A 22,615-nucleotide genomic window follows, 5' to 3' on the forward strand; every position below is an offset into this window, starting at 1 on the left:
AAATGTATATTACTATGGTGTGTAAACATAAAAACAAGATTCGGATAAAACCAAATATTATTTTATGAAGAGAAAAATTGAAAAGACACTAGGGGCAAATTGTAAAGCAAATGCTATAGTAACGTGTGGTTAGGTATATTGTATTTACATACCTCACTTGGTCAAATACGGTAAGGTGTCGACCTCTATTGGCGGCCCAAGAGCAAGCCATCTCAGTGTCGTTGGTACGGCAGTATGTATACTTTGACTCTCCCGCAAAAAAAAGGTATGTATACTTTGACAGAGACTTACACACATTATTACAAACACTAATGGTGATAAACATGGCCAACCATATGAGAAAATGATTTTAAGTTGTAGCAATTGTTTTATTAAGTCAGCTCGGCATTGTATCTACATTATGGTGGTGACGACCCTACGGGGCATAAGAGAAAGTAAGTTTAAGATCAAGCAGCTTATTTAATGAAGACTTGAAGCATGTAAACTATGACAAAAAAATATCGTATTGGTCGCTTAAATTTTCAATCCAAAATAACATTACTATTTTAATGTCTACTTCTAGAAATACAGAACCAAATTTCATTTCTTTTTTCTTTGGAAACTTAAAATTTGAATTTTGGGAAATGATGGTGTGCATATGATTGATGTGTCACAAGTATGAAAACACATACTTTCACTCTTCTATTTATATGTCACTCTCTTCTTCTATTATTTTTGCACCAGCCTATGGCTAATCTTCGTCCATGGATGGCCCGTCGTAGACAATAAATGTACACTTAAAAAGCTAGCCACCATGGTTATCCATATGGGCTACTGCCTCTATCCATATATTGGAGGAACGGAGTAAATAATATATCAATTTCGTGTGTTGTAGGTATGAATAATAATGATCGAGATTCCTTCTCACACAACATATTGAAATATATGAATACATATTTAGTGGAAACCATACATTCAGTGAAAACATGGAAACTTCATCTTGGGCCGTTGGATAGAGAATGTGTGTTGTTGGATGAAAAACTGTACAAATTGCAAATAGAACCCCACAACTATCCTGTACGGCTGTACCTCGGTACAGAATAATCCCGATGGAGGCTTAGCCATCCCGTTCAACTAATTGGGCTAGTAGAGACTGAAAAGTCCTGTTAAAACGTGCATGTGTCCTGTTCAAACGTGATGTCAAAAGAAAAAAAAAATCCTGTTCAAACGTGCCTGCATATTTGAATGCACAAGATGTGTCTTTTGATGATTCTTTTTGCTGCCTTTGACTCAAACATGCCTACATATTTGGACGGCCAAGATTTTAATAGAACTGCAACTGTTCTGTTTGCAGTATCATGTATTCATTCCTGTGCATACTTTTCTTTGTTGGGCAGAGTATTGTTGGACAGGCATCTAATTCTGCTAGCATAGCATTGAGGGGCTATGTGCAAAATATCAACGCTGACAGCAGGCGTTTTATTGCAAATAGCACGTAGCAGTTCTGTACGGATCTAGTCCATACATACTGGATCCAACGGCCTGCACTTAGGTTTCCAAGCTTCCACTGAAGATGTGGTTTTCACTTGATATTGTCTCGAAATATATATGGCAAGTGGATGTGTTTCCATAAAACTTTAAGGAAGTCGAAACATGCTGAAATTTTCAAATGTGGAAGGAAATTAAAAGTAAAATTAACACTGGTTTCTGTTGTATAGATCGGTCTTGGTAAAGGAAGAACTTTTTTACCCATCATGATGAATATTAAGATATAGTTACATTTCCTAAGGACTGGAAAGCATTTAGAGGCATGCAGTTGCAGTAATCGGAACAACAATGATAAGGAAACTATTTTTGGTAACTAACATTTAAGTTTGAGGAAATTTAATTACTTCTAACCTATACGACACTTAATACCATTGGTTCCTAATAGATTAAAACCAATAGATATATTTCTACTAAAGTCAAATGATATTTATTAATTGAAAGGAACAATAGTTGGACGATGGAAACAATTCTGAATAGGGTTTAACATGCTGTATTTTTACCAATTGGTTTCTATGGAAGTTATATATATACCGACGTCTCAAATTCCAAACATATTAAATATAAACTTAGAAACATATATTAAATCTAGCCGCGCAAATGCGCGGGTCACCCTGCTAGTTGTTGGGACTTCACTTTTTTTTTAGAAAAGGAGGAGGACCTCCGGCCTCTGCATCTGGACGATGCATGCAACCACTTTATTAATTATTCACACAAGACCTTACAAAGTCATACAACAGTAAGACTAAAGCCACCGTCTAGGCAACATATGTCGCTACTCCTATCCAGTTGATGTAGAGATGTTGATAGTCTGGGCCTAATACCAAACAGACCTCGCAGCCAAACCTAACATCTAAGACCTGAGGTCCCAACCAGGACGCCTGCCGGGTATGGGGCACCCACCAGTCCGGCGCACTCCTCAATCAGGACGCCTGCCGGGTATGAGGCCGCCACAGCCACCTGCCACCAATCCATCTTCAGTGATGTACTGCTGCATCTACCTTGCCCGGTCTAGCTGCTGTCGACGCCACCACGACGCCAGACAACGCCATCATCCTGCGCTCGTCCATCCTCACATGCCCACCGGCGAGACCCCGCTGCTCCATGCCGCCGAGACCCGCCGTCGTCGACGCGAGAGAAGGCACGCCACACCACCTCACGCCTCTTCCATCTGGCGCCGCTCCACAAACGATGCCCCCAATAAGGAACACGACACCGCAGCGCCGTCATCGTTCGATCCGGTGATCGTGGGATTTCTCCCGGAGCGGCACGAGCAGGTTGACGATAGTTGCTTGATGATGCCTTCATCAAGGTAACGACGTAGACGCCGCCATCGCCCGCCATGACAGGAGTCGGCTCGGATTTCACCAGCGACTATGTCTCCCTAACTCGCCGCCGGTGCTAGTAGTGGGATCCAAGATCCATCACTACCAGCCTGGCCAACTGCCTTCGGTGCAGAAGGCAGCCACCACCACCATGCCTGGGCCAAGAGACCCGGACGTCCTCGTGCCGCGAAGAGTACCCAGGGGGGATCTCCTCTTGCCATTGTCGAGACGAGGCGCAGCCGCAGTGGATCTCGATCTAAACCCCTCGGGCCCAGATCAGATCTCATCGCAGCCAAAATCTCATCCGCCAAACGACCGCCGGAGATCTCCTGGCCACTGCCAACCCGCTGCGCAGTGCCGTTGGAGGAGGAGGGAGATGGACGCCGCTGCCCCACGCGTTACCGCCAGCGGAGGACTGGGCCGCCGCCGCCTCACCACAGGGGCTTCGCCCCGCGGCGTCCTCAGCGACGGCGGCGGTAGTGGGAGGCGATGGAGGGGGAGTGCTGAGGGCGGTGTGGACCGGGACTCCTCGGGGGCGGTGCGGCGCCGCCGCCTCGGGGGAGAGAGGTCGGGGAGAGAGCCTCGGGGAGAGGTTGGGACTTCACATGATTATGCAGAACATAACCTTTTTTTTGATGCGTGTCTACAGATGGTGAATCACAACTCTTAGCACGATGATCCGTATGCAAAAGAATTTGGTATTAAGATCAGCGAGCGCTGAGCATCGGTCGAGGCACGGATTTACCTGCTCCTCGGGTAGGTGAAAGTACCTCAATTATGCTGAGACAATGTCTTTTGAAGTTCTTTGTCTTGTGCCCTTAGCTCTTTCTGTGCTAGTGATCCTGTTTTATGAATGGATGGTCCATGAGAGCTGGACATACTGCATAAGTTTCTGTAACTTCGCCTGTTTTCTGAATGTTTGGTACAATGGCTTCCCTTGTTGTTTCTACTGGTAGAGAGAAGGATGGCTTGCCTAGAGTTGGCCAGTGGAATATGATGAACATGGTAACAAAATAATAATCCATCAAATCAAACAGCCGTATTAACGCCACAGTCTTGGCCAAATTGTTATCTACATGAATTATATGGCCTTTGTGTGCTTTATCTCAACCCTTACAGTTCATTTTCAATTTTTTTCCTTATGCAGAAAATGGTCAATGGTGCTAGAGTCAAGAGCTGGCTGTGTTTCAGCTTCGCTCGAAATGTGCAAGAGAGTATGATTACTGGATTCTGCCGTGAACTCGCTCGCATGTGCCAAGCCTCAGGAATGGCAAGTATCCCTGAAGTGCTTCAAGATACACTTTTTTGCACATTGTACATGCTATTGTTTCTCTGTACTTGTTGTTTACAACAGTAACAGTAGTACTTACTGTCATTTATAGGACTTTGCTTTGGAGCCTGTTCTTCCGGTTATATACGTGCGCCCTGATCAAGTGGAGCGAGGTTTGAAAGCCAGGTTCCATGATGCGATGACCGCACTTGGACCGCAGCGCAAGGAAATCGAGTTGCTTATCGGAATTCTCCCTGATAACAATGGATCACTTTATGGTAACTAGATTTCCGGCTATGTCTATTTCTGCAACTGTTAGGGACTAGGTTTGGCCAAAATGCTCACACCGTGACGATATCAGGTGACCTGAAGCGTGTCTGCGAGATCGACCTTGGGCTAATTTCCCAGTGCTGTTTGACAAAGCAAGTGTTCAAGATGAACAAGCAAATCCTGGCAAACCTTTCTCTCAAGATAAATGTCAAGGTTGGTGTTCAGAGCAACCCTGCCTCTTGTTGCTTTTTTGTGCATTTTCTCCTGTTGTCGAGTGTAACGCGACCTTTTGTTCTTGATGAAGGTTGGGGGAAGGAACACTGTGGCTGATGCGTTGACAAGGCGCATTCCTTTGGTTACCGACAAGCCGACGATCATATTCGGCGCAGATGTCACCCATCCTCATCCTGGTGAAGACAGCAGCCCTTCCATTGCTGCAGTAAGTTGTACAATCTCTTACTCCATGTTCAGTGACTGTTCTGTTCTTATCTACATCGATCGATCGGCATATTTGCTGAAAGAAAAACATTAACCTTATATTTCTGTCATGTTGCCTTGCCCTGCAGGTTGTGGCCTCCCAGGATTGGCCTGAGGTGACCAAGTATGCTGGCCTAGTCTCTGCTCAGACTCACAGGCAGGAATTAATAGAGGATCTGTACAATGTCACTCATGATCCTCAGAGAGGAACCATCCATGGTGGCATGGTTAGGTATCCACCTCAGTCCCTCACCCTCTCCAATCTCCTTTCCTTGTCTTTATACTTTTCGGCACAAGTCACACACTGTGATGCACATGTTTGCAGGGAGCTTCTTATATCCTTTAAGAGAACAACCGGAGAAAAGCCTGAGCGTATTATTTTCTATAGGTATGCTCCCTTACAGAAATTCTACTCTAGTGCTTTGAGAAATGTTTTTAGAGGAAAATACCTGTGGTGTTTACACTGGAGTTTGTTTGAAAAAGTAGCTTGTGATCTACTTGAGAGCTGACACTAAAAGGTGGTTGCCATTTTACAGAGATGGTGTGAGTGAAGGCCAGTTCTACCAAGTTCTACTGCATGAGCTTGACGCCATCAGAAAGGTAACAAACAGTACAATTTCCCCTGTTTTTCAGGATTGTTACCTTCTCCATTCTCATCTTATCTGATCTTTCTCTCAGGCATGCGCATCGCTGGAGGCGAACTACCAGCCGCTGGTTACGTTCGTGGTGGTCCAGAAGCGCCACCACACCAGGCTGTTTGCGCACAACCACAATGACCAAAGCACCGTCGACAAGAGCGGCAAGCCGGCAACATCCACATGAATCACCAAAATGTGATTAGATTTGGTTTTTACTTGCAACTGCCACCATTTAGGATATTAAATATTTTTCTTCAGCAATACCAAGAGTGTATGAAGAGTTTTGGAAACTACCCTTGTGGAAAAACAACACAAGGAAAGCAGAACTCCAAAAACAATCTTCAGTACCAGTCACTTCTTAGATGCAGCTCAGTTAAGTTACAAAATTTTCTTCACAAGTGTGTGCATAACTATGACCCAAATCAACATAACCAGTCAAACAATCATTCTACTCCTGCGGACGATCTTGTGGCAGACGCTTGATCTAAAACGCTGAAACTCTCGGGTAGTTCGAACATGGGCCGCCGATTTCACCCTTGCAAGCACGCCCGAGGGAGCATCCGACGGCTCGAGCGACCGGGATGGCAACCGCATTGCCGTCCTGGGTATATCTAGGTGATACAGTACAAAGCAAGCGCAACACAATGAAGTCAGCTTCATGGAAAGAAAATACAGTTACATGCTCAGAGATACTCCCTCCGTTCCAAAATAGATGACTCAACTTTGTACTAACTTTAGTAAAGTTAGTACAAAGTTGAGTCATCTATTTTGAAACGGAGGGAGTAGATGGTCTCTGTGTTAGCATACACAAAGCACCTGACCAACTACTTCTGCTTTATAGTGCCAAAGAGCCTGTAGTAGTCTGGGAAGCCTTGAAGCCTTGCTGGTGGTCGCTTCCGTTATCAATGATTGAGCATGGGTCGATGGACATTCTATTTGTTCTATCTATTCCCCCTGAAATGCAGTAATCGTGAAGTTTTTCTTTTTCTTTTTGCGGGGAGTAATTGCGAAGAAATTAGTTGCATGATAGGGCAAAAGGTAAATAGGATGACACTGCTATATGGTTTCTGGTAGCGAACAAAAAAGGGGATAAAACTACTCTATCCCAGAGAGCATCTACAGCCAGACACCCCAAACCGCATTAACCAATGATATCCTCAGAAAAAAAGCTCCAAAGGCCCATAATGTTTCACGTCCAGAAAATTAGAAGCAAAAAACCTCTTAACTCAATCTATCTATAACTCCACCTCTATTTTGAGAGAGAAAGTCCTAACTGAATCTATCTATTACTCCACGGCCTCTTCCAATCTTTGTTTCCACTCAGAGTTGTTGTGTAGCCATAAAACTGAACATGCATCCATGCGTGCCGCAAGCTCGATAATATTTGCCAATTTGGTTGCCGGTTACCAATGTTGCCTAGTACCAATTCCGTAATCCAATGTTGGAGCAGGCCCAACCTCAACGATGCAGCCAGCTGGTGCTTTTCGGCGATACAGAAATATGAGGGAGGCTCGATTACTTCTCAGCTGATTGGTATTGCGAAGAGATAAATATATATGTCCGAATTCAGGCATGTACATAAGAACAGGCTGCTCGATCGATTACTCAGGGAGACACTACATATATATGATGCTAATCCCTTTGATCCGCTCCAGAAAATACATCCACAAAAGGACACAATTTTAATCGCCATAGAGTCAGTGGTGCTTGGTTCGGTCAAACTAGCCTTTACGTGTGTTTAGTCTACACGTACAACCAGAGAGAACTCAGGTTTTTATCTTTGGTTACCACTTAGAGGAGTTGTCGAGAAAGACCATGCAAAAAACAAAGAGAGGAAAGGCATGTATATGTATTGCATCCGGACTTCAACTTAATCAATCACATTTTAGTTGTCGATAAATACGTATATGCATATATTTTTCTATCATTTACGGGTTTATGTGACCTCTGTCTTTTTTTGGAAATGGAGGCGTACCCCCGGCCTCTGCATCATAATGATGCATACCGCCATCTTATTAAAAAAGTCTCGAAGTAGCACATAGTCATAAAAGTATTAATGGCCTCTGTCTATGACTGATTTTACATATGCAAAAACCTTCCAAAGTACAACAAATATGCAAAAACCTTTAACACAAATTAATAATGACTGATTTTATTGCTAAAGGTTTTTGCATGCTTTATTAATGGCGGTTAGATTTTGAAATTAGAAGTTTATTGTGATCAGTGTCAATATAATCGATAACTCGACCATGGAGTGCCCGGCCAACCGGAGGTTATTTTGTGTTAGTCTTTTGATATTATTAGTAAAAAAATGTTTTCATTACTTCTTCTGATTTATTTGCTTCTAGACTTGAGTGCATGCATATATATCGTCTGTAAATAGTTTTAATTATTTTCTTTTGCCTACTATGCATGTAAAATGCACGGTTCCCCTCGGTGATGTTTCATATGGATGTGTATTGACTAACTGCCACTTCCCTAGGAGATGATTCTAAACTCAATTATGTATTGATATGTTTTTGTTAGTACCACTATTAATTTCTGAACTGGGACATGGGGAACTTATAGTTTTGTTTCCATGGCAATAGCCCACACATAGTTCCTTAACCAACACTTGGTTCCCTCCTTGCTTTTGATCTTACATCACATGAATCATGTTAATACATTCTTATGCATTTCTTATTTTCTTGGGGAATAATATAGTTGATATAGATATTATTGTAAGGTGGATTCATCAATTTCACCAGTTTGAAATGGTATGCATAAACTTGTTGCCGCTGCAGGCTCCTGTTCAGTGTAGGAAAATCGATGTAGCACTGTAATGTTGTGACCATACCATTCTTAACCAACTTCCACTCCTGTGTGCCCCAGTAAGCTTTCTTAAAAAAATCATTCAAAAATCACATTGGTTGCATTTCCTTTTTTTCTCAGATGTGAGTGAGGAGATCATTCGATATATGCCAATATTTTATTTTAGGTAGCACACAATGTTCCTATTAACTTTACCATTGTATGCTACTGATTCTGATATCTCTAAATACCTCCCGTTTCTCTTTGCTCGACGGAATCTTTTGCACGAAAACAGATTTTTTTTTGGAAACTTCAAAGGCACTATGATGATGTTGCTTTTAAATTGCACACGTACAGTTCACAATAAATGAAACTATCATATTATTTCACGGTCATCCTCTAATGATTTATTATTGTTTCGAGGGAATCCATTGGTTTATGGAGTCTATACGGTTTCTCAATCATGTAAATCGTCTTTTGACTACTTCTAACAGGCTCCAATTTGTCTTATTTTATTTATGCTATGAAAGGCCAACACCGCTGCTAATGCTTGATCATCATAGTTTATTTTATTTAGTTTTTAGTGGTCATTCATCTTGTCACTCTAAATTTTCATCGAAGTATATATCTTCTGCTCTTTTGCATACTCTTTAGCTGTCTTATAAATTACTCTTTAGTCCGATATCTAGATCAAATTATTTCTTCTTATTTTGAAACACCAAGATATATTAAATAGTTTTGAAGGAAATATATGTGTATATCAATTTGTAAACTCTATACTGTTTGAGGAGATGTTTGAGGAGAATTTTGACGAAAGACCAATTAGTAACTACGGGCTAAAAATAATATCTTTTAAGTAGTACTTATAAACTTTTTTGACTTACATAGGCACAATCAACAACATTTTACTTTGATGTTTTAACTGAAAATCATGTTCACAAATCATTCTAAAGTTATGATATGACAAAGCTATTTGCAATGAAAATTTTACAATTCACTTGAACATTTGAGAACTTTTCTATATATAAACTGTCAAAGTTTTGGAGAAGTTTACCCGCATATTTTATATGCCAACCATTGATTACAGGATGTCACATGCGAACTCTACTGCTCTATAGTTCAAGACTTAAAATTACATTATACATCATTTAAGATATCTTAGCATACATGACAAATATTGAAATGGAAACGGAATTGGACCACAATCTGGGATTTGTGTTGTTTTAGCATATTTTAAATGATTCTAAAAAATATTTTAAATAGTACATGCATAAAAGGCCGCACCCTATGCATGAAAAAATGAATAGTGTATTAGGCGGCTCTACACGTCCCCAAATTAGGCCAACAAATATATAGAGGGTACTTGTTCCCACATGATTGCATATTCATGTAGTAACTTTGATTAAATAATGTGACACTATCTTATCAAAAAAACATATTAGTATGGTGGCACTACATGATGATTTAATCTAACTTATATGCATTCCTTCTATATAAATCTTTGTGTTTCTGAAAGTATATCCTTCACAAAACTGTGAGGTATAGAGGTTCATTTCAGAAAATGTTTTTTGATCGTAATGCAGATTGAAAAGAAATATTAGATAACCGGCCCGTGCGAATGCACAGGTTGACGACTAGTATATAAGTTTTGATATATTTCTCTACAAATTTGATGAAACTTAAAAGGTTTGACTTTTCAAAAAGTAATACACCTTATATTTTGAAACATAGTGAGTAATGTTTTTTAGAAACCTAACAACACCAATAGCGCAGCAAAGCGCGCCCAATCCTTCTAGTAGATTACCTAACCCACTATTATATGCCACACACATTTGACCAAAAATGATAAACTAGTATGTCAATGGTTAAGTAAAAAGCTCCTCCTAAACATCTTGTGTAATCTAGTTGTTTCTATTTATTTTTATTTTTATTTTGACTATGTATTCCAAGACAAAAGCCTCACAGCTTACTTTAATAAAAGCTAACAAAAGTCTCTAAATACCGTTATCAAGACCACTATCAAGATATTTTGTATACCATAAATTACATAGACCTATAATAAGACTGCAGACCGAAAATAAAAAGTGTGTCGCTAAGAATACACTCAAAAACTTATATGCCATATCCATGTAATAGTCACAAATTAATTCGAGAAATATACACTTTTTTAATTTATTATTTTCAATCTTTTAAGTGGATTTGGTTTAATTATTTTTAAGGTCTAGCATGTTAAAAAGGTAATTTTGGTTAGAAAAAATACAATAAATTGACTATGATTTTGATTTCACAAAACAACTGTTTTTACATAAGTACTAAAGTTTAGTGTAAATATTTATATTTATTTTGATTGTGGCCACGAAATCGACTCCAACTCGGCATGAAAAGGAAACTCCATAGGCCACATTATGCACCCCAAATCCAACGTTCCCTTCCTCGCAATGGCCATCTCAAATTAGCAATAGAGAGAAATCGCATCAGAACACTAGCGCTAGTCATTGGAAGCTTCGCCCACCCATGGCATTCTCTGCAACCCCCGACATGATCGACACTATTCTCGATGTCGTGGACCTATTGATCATCGAACATCTATGCATGTATCGATGGTGACACAGATGTTGTCCTGTCTTGGATCCGAGCGGGCGATTTATATGATCACCGGCTAGCGGATCTCACGGCCCCAGATCACGCGTCCACTGCGGCCGACAACAGCATGGCCTGGTTCTATATCACCCCTCTTCAGTACCTAGGGCCACTGGACCAGAGAATCAAGCAAGCTATAGGGGGTGGGACTTGGAAGATCGAGCACGATGTTCTCCCACTCACCTCCTGATGGCTCCATATTTTATGCATCTCTAGAGCTCATTTGTTGCACATTATCTCTGTATATCATTTTATATCATGTCCCATTGAGTCAATTATATGTCCATGTGCATGATTTCCAGCTTTTATCCTTTTCACCACAAGAGTTGCATTTTATTCTTAGTTAGTTTTTATTAGTTTTTTGTCTTTGTGTGTCTTGTAGGTGAGACGGACTTCCCAAGAAGTTAGCACGATAAAAGAAGTTCAAATGGTGGACACCCAGGACCCTGACTTAGCCATTTCATTTTATAAAAGTGCTCCAAATAAAGATCTACAATCAGACATGGATCAGTGTTGTTCATATGAATCCAACGAGTCGAAGAATGTCAAATTCCGAGTGTGTATGAAGAATTGGTGGTTGGTTTATCAAAGAAAGGCAGAACAAAAGACGATGTTCCATGTAACCATGGCTGGTTGTATGGACGCTATTATGGAGTCCAGACAACACTGAAAGTGGCCTCTTGTGACGGGATGATTTGGGAGAGGATCGGGCTCATCTAGAGCCATTGAATCAAAGGGGGAATGCCACATGAAGGGAGGAGGCTTTGGAAAAGCTATTCTATATTCATCTTCAACCCAAGATGCCTCCAGGGTTCGTCATTCAGCATCTCATCTCCAAGTCCAACCACCATCCACATCAAGAACACCATTGTTGCAACCTTGAAGGGGACCATAAGGGAGCCGCCCCGGTGGGGCGCGGCCATTGGTCGCCGCCATGCTGCCATCATCACCATCATCTTCTGCGCCACCACCACCATCACCATCCCTTCTTTCTCCTTCATCATGGTCTCCGTGATGGGTTGTAACAACTCATGAACCCCCTTATATGTGATATAATTTGAGTAATTGTTAGCTATGGGTCGGTCGATTTATAAGTGCTTATTTGATATATGTTGTCTAATTATGCGTGTTACTGTGTGTTGCTTATTTACCTTCGGTAATTTAGTGATGGGAGATGCCCTATCCATTGGCGTAGTTGGAGACATCCAACTCACTAGGCCACACATGAAGTATATAGATGGTTGTGGAAACCGGCAGACCTGCGATGTGTCAGGCGCAAACATATTAAGGGGAACACGATTATTCTAGGACCACGGTTGTCCATAGAACTCAATGATTTCGTACGGTCCTCATGACCTCGAGGACCTTAATATCTTTGCTAGTATCCACAGGTATGTGACAAGAAGTAGCACGAATGAGTTATCTCAACCTAACACATCTTGAGAGATAATGTTATGTGAGGGACCGCCCAATAGAAGTAGACCACCATATCCTATAATGCAGGTACTGACTTGGCCACAATGGCATAGTCATAAAGTTGAAATCCATTCCGTATCGGAGCAGAAAGAGGCACATAGGTACGTGCCAGTCTTCTCATCTAAAACATCACATACTTCTCTTAGTTTAATTCCTCTATTTAGTTTAGTATTTATTTTTCCTTCTCTCTAGTTTAGTTTAATTCCTCCTTTCTCATCTCCCTAGCAACTTAGTTAAGTGAGCTATTTCCAAACTCCATTTTGGGTGTTAGCATACTTGTGTTACATGATAACATAGCTACCGGGATTGTGGTACCATCCTATTTGCTCCTTGTGGAATTGACAAACCTTACTTATCAAGAAATTGCTACATTGCTCTGTGCACTTGCAGGCCATCAAGCTTTTACTAGCCTCGTTGAGGAGGAGTATAGATATTGGCTATTACTTTACCATTCACATTTAGTTCACTTTATTTGTTACAAAAATCTTCTTATCATGTCTTATCAGGAAAATCTAAAACCTATAAAAGAACGAATAGCACTACTAAACGAATGGGCACCAATTACATGCGATCAGTACTTTAAAATGTGCAAGGATTGTAGAAGGGCACTCCGCTTATCAATGTAAGTACAATGTTGATCCCATACTAGCAAGTTATAATAGGAGTGATAAATGCAATGCTAGTATTGAAGTTCTTCAATTAGTATTTTATTACAGTGTCGAGGATGTTGGGTAACCTAGCATGCAATTTCAAAAAATTTCCTACGTTCACGCAAGATCTATCTAGTAGATGCATAGAAACGAAGGGGGAGAGTGTGTCTACGTACCCTCGTAGACCGTAAGCGGAAGCGTTTCACAACGCGCTTGATGCTCGAACTTTCTTCACGATCCACCGATCGAGTACTGAACATATGTCACCTCCGAGTTCTGCACACTTTTAGCTCGGTGACGTCCCTCGCCTTCTTGAACCCGCAAGACATCGAGGTAGTAGATGAGTTCCGTCAGTGCGACGGCGTGGTGACGGTGATGGTGAAGTGATCTCTGCATGGCTTCACCTAAGAACTACGAAAATATGACCGGGGAAGTAAATTGTGGAGGGGGGCGCTGCACACGGCTAGGCAATTGTCTGGTGTGTTATGTGTGGCGCCCCCCATGTATATATAGGTGGGAGGGAGGGAGGAGCAGCCCTAGGTGCGCCCCAAGTAGGAGGAATCCTACTCGGGCTTCCTCCCAAGCCGCGCCCCCTCCCTGCCATTTATGTGTGTGGGGGAAAGGCAGGGGAGGGAGGCGCCCCCCTCCCCTTTCTCCCTTGAGGAGGAAAGGCAGGAGGGGCCGCCCCTTCCCCTTTCCTTCCCCTAGGGCCGGCTGGCCAGGGCATGGGCGCACTAGCTCCTTGTGGGCTGGTATGTCCCCTCCTTGGCCCGTTAAGCCCATACATATTGACGGGGGGTACCCGGAACCCCTCCCGGTGACCCGATAAGTACCCGGTGCACTCCGAAACCATTCCGGTGTCCGAATACCATCGTCCTATATACTCCCTCCATTTTTGTATACAAGGCCACTATGAAAACTACAATTTGCATCTATACAAGGCCACTAACATCAATCGAGGTAAAATTGATGAGGTTTGCCTCGTACTAGCAACCGAGAACATTAATACCCCTTGCATGCATGTGGGGGTGAGAAGATTGGTTTTTGTGTACCACATTAATCAACCAATAAGGAGTGAGAGGGTTGTATTGTTGTGTGTTAAAGAGAAAAATACACATTAATTAACACGTCAAGCGAGGAGAAAAGACTAGCTTGCAACATTGGCTAAGTAGACATTAATTTCTACCTTGGTACCTGTAATATGAGTTTGTGGCCTTGTATACAAAAATGGAGGGAGTATCAATCTTTACCTCTCGACAATTTCGAGACTCCTCGTCATGTCCGTGATCTCATCCGGGACTCCGAACAACATTCGGCCACCAAATCATATAACTCATATAATACTATATCGTCATCGAACGTTAAGCGTGCGGACCCTACGGGTTCGAGAACTATGTAGACATGATCGAGACACCTCTACGGTCAATAACCAATAGCGGAACCTGGATGCTCATATTGGCTCCCACATATTCTACGAAGATCTTTATCGGTCGAACCGTTATGACAACACACGTTATTCCCTTTGTCTATCGGTATGTTACTTGGCCGTGATTCGATCGTTGGTATCTTCATACCTAGTTCAATCTCGTTACCGGCAAATCTCTTTACCCGTTCCGTAATACATCATTCTGCAACTAACTCATTAGTCACTTTGCTTGCAAGGCTTCTTATGATGTGTATTACCGAGAGGGCCCAGAGATACCTCTCCGATACTCGGAGTGACAAATCCTAATCTTGATCTATGCCAACCCAACAAACACCTTCAGAGATACATGTAGAGCATCTTTATGAAGACCCAGTTACGTTGTGATGTTTGATAGCACACAAGGTATTCCTCCGGTATTCGGGAGATGCATAATTTCATAGTCGAAGGAATATGTATTTGACATCAAGAAAGCGATAGCAATAAACTGAACGATCAATATGCTAAGCTAACGGATGAGTCTTGTCCATCACATCATTCTCCTAATGATGTGATCCCATTCATCAAATGACAACACATGTCTATGGTTAGGAAACTTAACCATCTTTGATTAATGAGCTAGTCTAGTTGAGGCTTACTAGGGACACTGTGTTTTGTCTATGTATCCACACATGTATCAAGTTCCCGATTAATACAATTCTAGCATGAAAAATAAACATTTATCATGAAATAAGGAAATATAAAATAATAACTTTATTATTGCCTCTAGGGCATATTTCCTTCAGAGGAAGCTTTACTTTATATGGGAGACGCATGGATAAATGATATGGTGGTCGGTTGTGCTTCTAGAAAATTGCATCCTATTTACCGTGCTTGCAGAGATAATTTTCACGATAATTCTTTGGTTATGACTATTCTGGAGAGGTTAGCCACCTCGAAATAAATGAGCCTTTTCAGGATCTATGGAAGGATGAAGAAAAGGATGCACAAGAGAGCCAGCAGCACCCCTAGATGCATGGTTGCAAGAAATGGTAAGAGAGCACATATTAAATATATATATATATATATATATATATATATATATATATATATATATATATATATATATATATATATATATCAAACTAACTTTCCGCAAACAGAAAGGGAACACGAAGAACAAAGTTTCATAGATGAACAAGTGTGCAAGGAAGAAGAAACCTCATGAAAGAAGAAGTTGATGACAGCCCACCTCTCACTGCCAAGATTGAACTTTGCACACACTCAGTGAGTTCTTCGATGATGCAACTTTCAAGAAGAGCACAAACTCTATGGATACATTAGTGATGACCCACCCACAAGTATAGAGGATCACAACAGTCTTCGAGGGTAGTATTTTAGCCAAATTTATTGGTTCGATACAAGGGAAGCCAAAGAATAATTGTATTAGCAGTTGAATTGTCAATTCAACCACACTTGGCCTGAGGTGACTAAGTATGCTGGCCTAGTCTTTGCTCAGACTCACATGCAGGAATTAATAGAGGATCTGTACAGTGTCACTCATGATCCTCAGAGAGGAACCATCCATGGTGGCATGGCCAGGTATCCACCTCACTCCCTCACCCTCTCCAATCTCCTTTCCTTGACTTTATACTTTTCAGCACAAGTCACACCTGGTGCTGCACATGTTTGCAGGGAGCTTCTTATATCCTTTAAGTGAACAACCGGAGAAAAGCCTGAACGTATTATTTTCTATAGGTTCCTTGCATAAATTCTACACTAGTACTTTGGTAAATGTTTTTAGAGGAAAATACATGTGGTGTTTACACTGGAGCTTGTTTGAAAAAATAAGCATGTGATATACTTGAGAGCTGACACTAAAAGGTGGTTGCCATTTCACAGAGATGGTGTGAGTGAAGGCCAGTTCTACCAAGTTCTACTGCATGAGCTTGATGCCATCAGAAAGGTAACAAACAGTACAATTTCCCCTATTTTCAGGATTTATTACCTTCTCCATTCTGAACTTATTTTGATCTTTCTCTCAAGCATGCGCATCGCTGGAAGCAAACTACCAGCCGCTGGTTACGTTCGTCGTGGTCCGGAAGCGCCACCACACCAGGCTGTTTGCGCACAACCACAATGACCAAAGCACCGTCGACAAGAGCGGCAACATCCTTCCTGGTGAGTTACAGTCATGCCAATGATTCCTTCACTTGAGTTCTCTGATAATCTGATCTTGTCTCCATAATTGATCTGCCTTGCTTCATTTGTTTGCAGGCACTGTCATTGACTCCAAGATCTGCCACCCTACAGAATTTGATTTCTTCCTGTGCAGCCATGCCGGCATCAAGGTAAATGAGATGTGACATGCTTGCATATTTCTATATATCATTTAGACTTTTTGAGTTTGAGGTGAGGATTGAAATGATCTCTATTGACGGTAGGGCACGAGCCGCCCCGCGCATTACCATGTCCTGTGGGATGAGAACAACTTCATTGCTGATGGACTGCAGACCCTCACCAACAACCTCTGCTACACGTAAGTTCCGCAGTCCTTCGCCCGGTTCTCATCATGTTCTTGATCAATGAACAATGAGCATTGTCTTCCTAACTTACAATCTCCTCTGACCTCTGCAGTTACGCGAGGTGCACGCGCTCGGTGTCTATCGGTAAGTTGGCACTCTGAGATCTCTGTCATCCTAAATGTTTGTCAACATTCTGAAAGTCTTGAACTGAAAACTTTTCTGACTGAACATGACATGTTTTTTGCTTCCCTGCATTGCAGTCCCTCCAGCATACTATGCTCACCTGGCCGCCTTCCGCGCCCGCTTCTACATGGAGCCGGACAGCTCCGACAGCGGCTCCATCTCGAGCGCGCGCAAGTCCGGCTCGTCGACGTCCCGCAGCACCCGCGCCGCCGGCGCCGGGGTCGTCAGGCCCCTCCCTGCACTCAAGGACAGCGTGAAGAAGGTCATGTTCTACTGCTGATGATGCTCTACAATCTACTGCTGCTCTAATAAAAAGGCTGCACCTTAGGTGATCAGTTCACTGAAGGTGTTGTTGTACTGACAATTAAGTAGAACTATGTGCCCTGTTGTGGCTCTATGCTGAACCAGGTCTCATTAGAGAACTCTATTCTATTTTCTAGTGTGTTTTCTTCAGACTGTATGTGTGCTAGGACTAGGAGGCTGCGCCATGGAAGCTGCACTGAACTTGCCTGTGTTAATTTGCCTTCTATTCATGTGGATCTATCTATTCCAGAATTACTACTGTTATTATTTGATCTGGATATTCAGAATGTGCCTGCTTGGTTAACTTTTGCCCAAATTAATCATGGTCCTCACCAAAATGTGATTAGGTTTGGTTTTTACTTGCAACTTACACCATTTAGGGTATTAATATTTTTCTTCAGCAATACCAAGACTGTATGAAGAGTTTTAGAAACTACCCTTGTGGAAAAACAACACAAAGAAGCAGTACTCCAAAAACAATCTTCAGTGCCAGTCACTTCTTAGATGCAGCTCAGCTAAGTTGCAAAATTTTCTTCACAAGTGTGTGCATAACTATGACCCAAATCAACATAACCAGTCAAACAATCATTCTACTTCGCCGCTGAGAATTCCTACTCCTGCGGGCGATCTTGTGGCAGACGCTTGATCCAAAAGGCTGAAACTCTCGGGTAGTTCGAACAGGGGCCGGTCTCCGTCGATTTCACCCTTGTAAGCACGCCCGAGGGATCGAGCGACTGGGACGGCAACCGCATTGCCGACCTGAGTATATCTAGGTGATACAAAACAAGCACAACACAATCAAGTCAGCTTCACTGAAAGAAAATACAGTTACACGTTCAGAGATAGATGGTCTATGTGTGAGCAAACACATAGCAGCCAACCAACTTACTTCTGCTCTATAGTGCCAAAGAGCCTGTAGTAGTCTGGGAAGCCTTGCAGCCTCGCATTCTCGCGGATGGTCAGGACCCGGTCCTGCGTCGAGTGCAAGATGACCTGCAAAGAATGCCCGTCGACGCATGCTCAATCATTGATAATGGAAGCAACAACCAGCAGTCAGAAATCAAGAAACGTGAGCAGTTTCTTTAAAGTTTGCATTATGTACGTGGTTGTGAGGCTCGGCTCTGGTGACAACAGTTGGAACAATCTCGTCCCACCATACGCGCCTGAATGGTCTGCAACTCAAAGAAAAAAAAGGATCAGATCATCGATGAATGGTCGACGTTGTACAAACAATACAAAAAGGATATTCGATCGGCTTACTTACTTTGATGACTTCCTTTCCATGAAACTCATGGCATAGCCAGGCACCTACATAAGTACATCAGAAGCAAGCATGGTTAACTAACACATCACAAAATATAAACCACTCCACAGAAGATTTCAGTACCAAAGGCTTCCCGGAAGGCAGAAGTGCACAAGGAATATCTGGAACAAACTCGACCCAAAAGTCCGAACTAATGGAGGGAGGTGGGCAATATATTTCAACACTTGCGTTGGCAGGGTCTTGAACTCAAGACCTCTTGGCTTGGATACCATATTGAATTCATGCTCCAGCTAACTCATTCAAAAGTCCGAACTGATGAAGGGAGCTGGACAATATATTTCAACAGTTCTCTCCGACCCAGACGCCCTCCAAATCACGGAAGTTGGCTCCCTGAAATGCAGTAAACGTGAATATATTTTTTTTTGCGGAGAGTAATTACGAAGAAATTACTTGCATGATAGGCCAAAAGGTAAATAGGATGACAATGCTATATGGTTTCTTGTAACGAACAAAAAGGGGATACAACTACTCTATCTTAGCTTACCTTTTTCACAGGAAACTGCCGCACTCTTGCATAATCATCTTTGTTTAGTTTTAGCGGCTGATGATCAAACAGTTTGCCTTCCACGGGAGCAGCATCAGCAAATGAGTAGTCCTTCATCTCTTCAAATGCATAACACAATAAAATAGCGCATAATGGGACAAGTCAAGTCATAATAGGAATATAACCAAGAAATCATACGGAAACAAGATTTGAATCCATTTACGCAATTAAAGTAGTGGAAACTACATCCATGTGACATCATTTGAACCCATCTACACGATTAAAATAGGTACACAAGGACACAAGTCTGCATATATTGAGAGAAAAGGCATACCAAACGAAACATAATTTCACAGAAAGAAAAACATACTTATTGATAAAATTTGCACACTCAATCGGCCGCACTTGGGTGGATTACCTTTACGACTGAGCTGAATATAGCGTTGGAATTCGGTTTTGGGGTTATTGCGATGCTCCAGTACATCATTAGGTTGATTGTTTTTTACATGTGGAAAAATGATATATAACACATAAAAATAAAAACCCCATGGGCTCAAGCAACATTGGAGGAACAAATGAGCATGGGAGGAAACTGTTATGATATGAACCTTCGGTAAATCGGATATTGCATCTCGAAGGACAAGAGCTTTCTTCAAGTGCTTATCTTCTGTTTTGTCATATGCAACGACATATTGCTGAAAAGAATAATATTATAATAAGACAAAATAATAGTAAAAAAATTACAAAAATGTGGTGGTTATTCATATAATCTCTTACCAAAAATGCTTTTGGCACTACTCCTCCTCCCTTAACAACGTCATGGGTGGGAAGTGGGAATTTTGGAAGTACATGTGTTGCCAAATGTACATTATTATTTAGTAGCGTTACAAGGTAAAGAGAAGATAGAAAAGAGACACACCACTGAAGGAAGAGCTCCCCAGATACAAATGCACGCATCCTATACTGTGGTGGTCCAAAATTTCCGGCAACCATCATCCCAAGCCTAGCTTTGTAATTCATGGCAACAAGGCGGCTTAGCGCATACTTTCCAAGGAAACCATCTGTGAATTTCAGTATATCTACTACATTTTCCATTAGAACATATTTGGGTCTCAGATAGTCCACAATATCCATAAAGACAACCAATTGTTTGTTGCATTCATCCTTCGGTGGATCATTGTGTGTTATGTGCCTATTTAATCCACTAATGCCTTGGCAAGGAGCCCCCCACAGATAACATCCAAAAGCCCTTCGAAATAAGAAATACACATAAGTAGATACCACAACAAAATGAACAAGAAAGAGCAAAAAAGAGTAGTATACTTACAGGTAATGGCAAAATACCCTCCCTATATCCACTCTCAACAAATTCTATAATAGACTCAGGAGAAACACTGAAAGTTTTAACAAGCATAAGGAAATATTGAATCATTGAAAAAAAAGAATGAAATGGAAAAGAACTAATCAAAGGCCGTCAATCGGCCCCCATGTATCATCAGCACGTCCATATCCTTTCCACCTCACCTATATAAGTAGATCACATATTTGAAAAAAAGTATACGCTAACGTCCTAAGAAACAAGTGTAGAATAGTTCAAAGAAGGTATATAATATCAACTCTGAAATATATAAGAACCTTCCATAAGAATGTCAAACAATAAAGTATGTGATACCTTAAACCAGAGGCGTACTTGATCATTCTTTGTTGGATCACCCTAACATATGTCTAAAAGTTTCTCAAACTCAAATATGTCATGTGGAAGAGATTCATCTTTGTCATCTGCGATCGTTTCAGCTTGATCAAAGCCCAACACTGCGTTGTTTTTCTGGACTTCATATTTCTCACAAAGTTCATACCAATGATGAAGAAGGGAAAGAAAATATTTGGCCTTCTCATTTCGTACTTGAAAAATTGGAGGGAAATTAAGCCATTATGTTGGTTGATGGAAGAAGGATGTCACTCATTGGAGCTTTGTTGATGGAAAACACTACCTTTGTGCATGGGTGGTTATCCCCTACAGCACTACAAACATGTTCGTTTGTATCCACTGCCCATCTCTGCGTGAGACAACAACTTTAAGATTGTCAATTACAATGCCTTTAGATTCAGCTAAAATCTACTAGAAATATGAAGCACATAACGTACATTCTTTAAATTTATGCCAGTCAATGCAGCACCCATGTAACACCCAGTTGACATGGCGCCACATCCCTAGTAAAGATCGGACAATGTTGTAGATTCTATTTGTGCATTAGATGATACCGCAAGTTTAGTCACTGCTTTTCCATCGGGAGTGTCAACATTATCCCAAGAAATATATGATGTTGTTTCGCTGCTTGATACACCATCATCTTCTACATCTACACACACACACACAAAAAAAACTCATTAGATCAATATCATGATGAACAATATCAATGCACCCTTATAGTTTTGCCAAATGTACTTCAATAATCTATTAAAACAAGTTTTGTCCTTAGATAAGTTCATGATCACACCATCCAATTCTACTACTGTATTGTTATGTTACACGCAGTGGAAAGAAGAAAATCTACATGGTCCGCCTATGATCATTGGAATATAAAGGAAAAATCATAGAAAGATTACCTGGTGGCAGATTTGCAAACGTAGAATATGCGACTGAGTAATACATATCATAATATAAATTGCAATCTGTTATGACCTGATGTTTTGCACTGGGTGTAAGCTATACATAGTTGTTCCACAAAATAACTCACAAGGTCGATATGGACGTCCACGGTTCCGCTATCGGTTATTGAACAAAGGAGTTTCGTTCATGTATATGATTTACCGAACCTATGGGGTCACAAGCTTAAGGTAATCATGATCTACTGAGTAGTAGGATGAGAGTATCAAGGATTTATTTGTGGAATTGTTTTATTAATATTCGAAATAATTCAGAGAAGAACCGGAAGCGTTTTGGGGCCACCAGTAGGGTTTCGGAGTTTATCCGGCAATACCGGATACTCCCGATAAATTATATATAGGTGAAAAGTGTACCCGGAGATGTTAAATTAATAATAAATATATTTAATAATAGTTAGGAGGCTTTTACATTCAATTCAATATCAATGGACCTTAAAAGGCTAAGTGGTGGAAACCACTTGGGCCACTTGGGCCCAAGAAGGGTAGAGCCCCCTTCTCCCCATGGAAACGGGGGAGGGAGCCCGAATTGGACGGGGAGTTCCCCTCCTCCTTGGCCGGCCAAGGGAAGGGAGTTTCCCTCCCCTTTGTGGTGCCCCCTCCTCTCCTCCTAACCTTTATATACTTGAGGTATTGGCCCTTTTCTATACACAAGTTTTTGGAGCCTCCG

At 41.5% G+C, this 22,615-nt stretch overlaps 3 protein-coding genes and 1 pseudogene across 3 annotated transcripts; 2 read left to right on the forward strand and 2 right to left on the reverse strand.

Annotated features, from left to right (window-relative positions):
• Window positions 1–3,776: 3,776 nt before the first annotated feature.
• Window positions 3,777–5,688, forward strand: LOC141027602 (protein argonaute 1D-like). The gene is made up of 9 exons (XM_073504685.1): window positions 3,777–3,854; window positions 3,997–4,119; window positions 4,232–4,397; window positions 4,439–4,602; window positions 4,694–4,828; window positions 4,956–5,098; window positions 5,192–5,254; window positions 5,403–5,466; window positions 5,545–5,688. Exons 1-9 carry the CDS (start codon window positions 3,777–3,779, stop codon window positions 5,686–5,688), a joined length of 1,080 nt encoding a protein of 359 aa, XP_073360786.1.
• Window positions 5,689–15,987: 10,299 nt separating this feature from the next.
• On the forward strand, window positions 15,988–17,450 carry LOC141027603 (protein argonaute 1D-like). The gene is made up of 7 exons (XM_073504686.1): window positions 15,988–16,064; window positions 16,365–16,428; window positions 16,538–16,643; window positions 16,740–16,813; window positions 16,907–17,001; window positions 17,100–17,131; window positions 17,248–17,450. The coding sequence occupies exons 1-7, from the start codon at window positions 15,988–15,990 to the stop codon at window positions 17,448–17,450; spliced, it is 651 nt and encodes a 216-aa protein (XP_073360787.1).
• Window positions 17,451–17,848: 398 nt separating this feature from the next.
• Window positions 17,849–19,611, reverse strand: LOC109732285 (DNA (cytosine-5)-methyltransferase 2-like). The gene is made up of 6 exons (XM_045231952.2): window positions 19,282–19,611; window positions 18,861–19,127; window positions 18,738–18,781; window positions 18,576–18,645; window positions 18,363–18,466; window positions 17,849–18,242 (listed from the first exon to the last, which is right to left on the reverse strand). The coding sequence occupies exons 3-6, from the start codon at window positions 18,764–18,766 to the stop codon at window positions 18,059–18,061; spliced, it is 387 nt and encodes a 128-aa protein (XP_045087887.1). The 5' UTR covers window positions 18,767–18,781; window positions 18,861–19,127; window positions 19,282–19,611; the 3' UTR covers window positions 17,849–18,058.
• Window positions 19,611–21,500, reverse strand: LOC141027936 (DNA (cytosine-5)-methyltransferase 1-like; annotated as a pseudogene).
• Window positions 21,501–22,615: the final 1,115 nt, after the last annotated feature.

Source organism: Aegilops tauschii, chromosome 7 (genome assembly GCF_002575655.3).
Source record: "Aegilops tauschii subsp. strangulata cultivar AL8/78 chromosome 7, Aet v6.0, whole genome shotgun sequence".
Lineage (NCBI taxonomy): Eukaryota > Viridiplantae > Streptophyta > Magnoliopsida > Poales > Poaceae > Aegilops > Aegilops tauschii.

What these genes read in the sequence shown, in the direction of transcription:
- LOC141027602 (XM_073504685.1), top strand. Translation starts at nt 3,777, where the DNA reads ATGGCTTCCCTTGTTGTTTCTACTGGTAGAGAGAAGGATGGCTTGCCT. An exon ending in AGTGGAATATGATGAACATG is followed by an intron (nt 3,855 to 3,996) that starts GTAACAAAATAA and finishes TTCCTTATGCAG; the next exon opens with AAAATGGTCAATGGTGCTAG. An exon ending in CTCTCAAGATAAATGTCAAG is followed by an intron (nt 4,603 to 4,693) that starts GTTGGTGTTCAG and finishes TTCTTGATGAAG; the next exon opens with GTTGGGGGAAGGAACACTGT.
- LOC141027603 (XM_073504686.1), top strand. Translation starts at nt 15,988, where the DNA reads ATGCAGGAATTAATAGAGGATCTGTACAGTGTCACTCATGATCCTCAG. An exon ending in ATCCATGGTGGCATGGCCAG is followed by an intron (nt 16,065 to 16,364) that starts GTATCCACCTCA and finishes GCCATTTCACAG; the next exon opens with AGATGGTGTGAGTGAAGGCC. An exon ending in AGCTTGATGCCATCAGAAAG is followed by an intron (nt 16,429 to 16,537) that starts GTAACAAACAGT and finishes GCAAACTACCAG; the next exon opens with CCGCTGGTTACGTTCGTCGT.
- LOC109732285 (XM_045231952.2), bottom strand. Translation starts at nt 18,766, where the DNA reads ATGAGTTTCATGGAAAGGAAGTCATCAAA. An exon ending in ATGGAAAGGAAGTCATCAAA is followed by an intron (nt 18,646 to 18,737) that starts GTAAGTAAGCCG and finishes TTTGAGTTGCAG; the next exon opens with ACCATTCAGGCGCGTATGGT. An exon ending in GAGCCGAGCCTCACAACCAC is followed by an intron (nt 18,467 to 18,575) that starts GTACATAATGCA and finishes CATTCTTTGCAG; the next exon opens with GTCATCTTGCACTCGACGCA.